The sequence below is a fragment of the Ipomoea triloba genome, chromosome 13, assembly GCF_003576645.1.
Source record: "Ipomoea triloba cultivar NCNSP0323 chromosome 13, ASM357664v1".
NCBI lineage: Eukaryota > Viridiplantae > Streptophyta > Magnoliopsida > Solanales > Convolvulaceae > Ipomoea > Ipomoea triloba.
The window spans coordinates 1283301-1286894 of record NC_044928.1 but is presented as its reverse complement, the minus strand read 5'-3'; the positions used below and the strand labels follow the sequence as shown (position 1 = coordinate 1286894).

Below are 3594 nucleotides of genomic sequence, written 5' to 3'. Positions count from 1 at the left end.
ACAAAACTATGTTTCCACACGGTTTAGACTTTAGGGGCATTAAGCTTTGCTTTCATTACTTAAAAGAGTGTCTGTTTCCACACGGAATCTAATATATATATATATATATGCGTATTCATATTTCAGAAATTCTACACGTCAATAACAAACAACTTAACTCTGCTCGATCATAAAATGAGGATTCTTATGTTTAACATGCTTCTGCTCTTTTCAAATTTATTCACAATTATGCATGCATTGGGTCAGTGTCTTCCTGATCAAAAGTCTGTGCTTCTCCAGATACGAACTCAAATCACTTACAATTCTTCGGAATCCACCAAGTTGGTGCTGTGGGATGAAGGAGCTGACTGCTGCCTATGGCCAGGTCTGAGTTGCAATGCTGCTGGATATATTACAAGCCTTGACCTCAGCTACGATGAGTCAATCACGGGTGGCTTCAATGTTTCTCTCTTGTATAAACTGCCATCACTTTCTGTTATTAGGCTTGATGGGGTCAAGTTCTCTGCTCCATTTCCAGACTTCTTCACGGATTTCACCAATCTGACTATTTTGAGCTTGAAAAATTGCAACTTCAGTGGAACAGTCCCTCACAAAGTATTCCAGGTACCAACTCTGCAAACCATTGACTTGAGTTTCAATCACATGCTTGGGGGTTCTTTGCCAGACTTCCCCAAAAATGGATTCCTTCAAAGTCTCATACTTCATTATACAAATTTTTCTGGGAACTTACCCGAGTCCATAGGAAACCTCAGACTGCTGTCGCATATTGACCTTGCATATTGTGATTTTAGTGGACCAATCCCTGCTTCTTTTATGAAGCTTAGCAAGCTTGTTGAGCTCAGCTTGTCCGGAAATTCACTTTCAGGACCCATTCCAGCATCACTATTTTTCCTGCCATCACTTCAAACCTTATCTCTGAGTGGAAACAAACTTTCTGGTCATATAAATGAATTGCAAAATGTGACTTCTCCACTTGAATCTCTTGATTTGAGTAGAAACAACTTAGAAGGGACAATACCTTTGTTCTTCTTTAACCTTCAAAATCTTACATCACTAGATCTTTCATCAAACAAATTTTTTGGTCGTTTGATTGATTTGCAAAATGTGACTTCTCCATTGCAAATTCTTGTTTTGAGCGACAACAACTTGGAAGGGACAATACCTTCATTCTTCTTTCGACTTCAAAGCCTTACATCACTTTTTCTATTACTAAACAATTTTTTGGGTCAACCGATTGATTTGCAAAATGTGACTTCTCCCCTTGAATTACTTGATTTAAGCTACAACAACTTGGAAGGGACAATACCGTTGTTCTTCTTTCAACTTCAAAATCTTACATCAATAAATCTTTCATCAAACAAATTTTTTGGTCAAATGATTGATTTGCAAAATGTGACTTCTCCATTGCAATATCTTCATTTAAGTAGCAATGACTTTGAAGAGACAATACCTACATTCTTATTTCAACTTCCGAATCTTACAATGCTCGATCTTTCATCAAACAAATTTAACGGTATAGTACATCTAACAAAATTTAAAAGCCAGTATATTGACATTCTTGACTTTTCCCATAACAATTTGGTAATTGAGACAACCATAAGCACATCAGAACTTCCCTTACTCCCTCAGTTTGGAGACTTAAATTTGGCCTCCTGCAATTTGCGAAAAATTCCTGATTTTTTGAAAAGCCAATCTATGTTGTGGTGGTTAGATCTTTCCAACAACACTATTAGCGGAGAAATCCCTAACTGGATATGGGGAATTGGTAATGAGAAACTCTATGGCCTCAATCTTTCTCACAATCGTTTGACGCATATGAAAGAGCCAATGGAATATGGTTCTCTTACTTTCCTTGATCTAAATTCTAATATGCTAAGTGGACAGATTCCACGACCACCACCTGAGGCACAGTATTTAGACTTCTCCAACAACAATTTCTCCATGATTCCTCTTCATATTGCTGATCAAATCCCATATCACCTTTATTTCTTTTCCATGGCAAAAAATAGAGTAAGTGGAAAGATCTCAACTTCCTGGTGTCGAGCAGCCTATCTGGAAGTGCTTGACTTGTCCCACAATGCTTTGCATGCCACAATACCATCATGTCTGGTTCAAAATAACAGCGATCTCGCTGTAGTGAATCTTAGAGGAAATCATTTAAGTGGTGAGATATCACTAAAGTTTCAACACAGTTGTTCTTTAGAGACATTGGATCTTAGTCAGAATCTCTTAGAAGGGAAAGTTCCTCCTTCCTTGATCAACTGCACAGAGCTTAGGATCTTAAATCTTGGAAACAACAAAATAAGTGATACCTTTCCTTGTTGGCTCAATAAATTGTCAAATCTGCACATTCTGGTATTGCGTTCCAATCATTTTCATGGAAGCGTTTCTTGTCCCATGCTTGGAATTGGGGTAAACGACAGCTGGCCAAGTTTACAAGTCATTGACCTATCTTCCAATAATTTCAGTGGACATCTACCAACTGATTTATTCTTGGCATTAAAAGCTATTTTGGTTGAGAGGAATGAATTAAACTCAAAGGCTGACTACTTGCACTTCACATCTCAAGGAGTTTCGATTTACTATCAAGATTCAGTCATACTGTCTCTAAAAGGACAAATTTACACTATAGAGAGGATTCTATCTATCTTCACTTCTATTGATTTTTCAAGTAATCAATTTGAAGGCAGTATTCCAGAGAGTGTTAGAGAGCTTAAACAGCTTTATCTCCTTAACATCTCTCACAATGCCCTAACTGGCAATATTCCTCCATCTCTTCAAAACTTGAAAGCTTTGGAAGCACTGGACCTTTCATTCAACAACCTAACAGGAAATATCCCGGTGCAAATAGAGATCCTAACCTTCCTGGAAATCTTAAACGTGTCATACAACCATCTCGTTGGAAGGATTCCAAGAAGCACTCAATTGGATACCTTTGATGCAAGCTCATTCATGGGAAACAAGGGGCTATGTGGATTCCAACTTAATGTATCATGCTCTGGCATCGATGAACCAGCATCTCCAATACCAGAATCAGAAGAGAAAGAATCAACTCACCACGTTGATATCTACATTAGCATTGCATTTGGATTTGCTGCAGGTTTAGGAGGAATCTTTGTGCCACTTTTGCTATCCAGCAAATGGAGATCATATTATAACAAGATGATAGATGGAATTCTGTTAAAGATATTCTTTCAGAGAGGTCAAGAGAGAAGAAAGAAGTCTCGTTAGCAAAACTTCTTTTCAATCTACAATTTTGGTGCTTATATTCTTCTTGTCAACCACCTACGTTGCTTAGGTAAAGCTTTTTCTTTTTTACCACGTGTGATTGTTCTACTAGTTGTTTGTAGGCTTAATTGGATGTGTGTACTTGTGATTTTTATTTTTATTTTCTCCTAATGTCCTTTTTATTTTATATATATGGTTTTCTGCGGTGTAAAAGGCAAAATCTGGCTCCACACTCGTCAAGACTCAAGGACTCCTTAGATAGGGACCAGTACTTGGTATGGTGTGTCCGTGTTCACAAGAGGCCACCTTACAGGTAACTCAGTTGATTTCTTCTTTTTTTTTTTTTTTTTTTTTTTTTTTTTTTTT

General features: G+C 37.4%; 2 protein-coding genes across 8 annotated transcripts in view; both read left to right on the top strand.

The window, feature by feature from the left end:
- Positions 1-228: 228 nt before the first annotated feature.
- Positions 229-1090, top strand: LOC116002302 (receptor-like protein 33). Its single transcript, XM_031242406.1, has 2 exons — positions 229-960; positions 1058-1090. Exons 1-2 carry the CDS (start codon positions 229-231, stop codon positions 1088-1090), a joined length of 765 nt encoding a protein of 254 aa, XP_031098266.1.
- Positions 965-3594, top strand: part of LOC116001712 (receptor like protein 22-like) — a 7476-nt gene continuing 4846 nt past the window's right edge. For all 7 annotated transcript variants that reach the window (XM_031241622.1, XM_031241626.1, XM_031241627.1 and 4 more), the window contains exons 1-2: positions 965-3298; positions 3443-3541. In XM_031241622.1, coding sequence (XP_031097482.1) covers positions 1375-3231 — 1857 coding nt within the window. In that variant the 5' untranslated portion in view covers positions 965-1374 and the 3' untranslated portion in view covers positions 3232-3298; positions 3443-3541. The remainder of the gene's footprint in view (positions 3299-3442; positions 3542-3594) is intronic.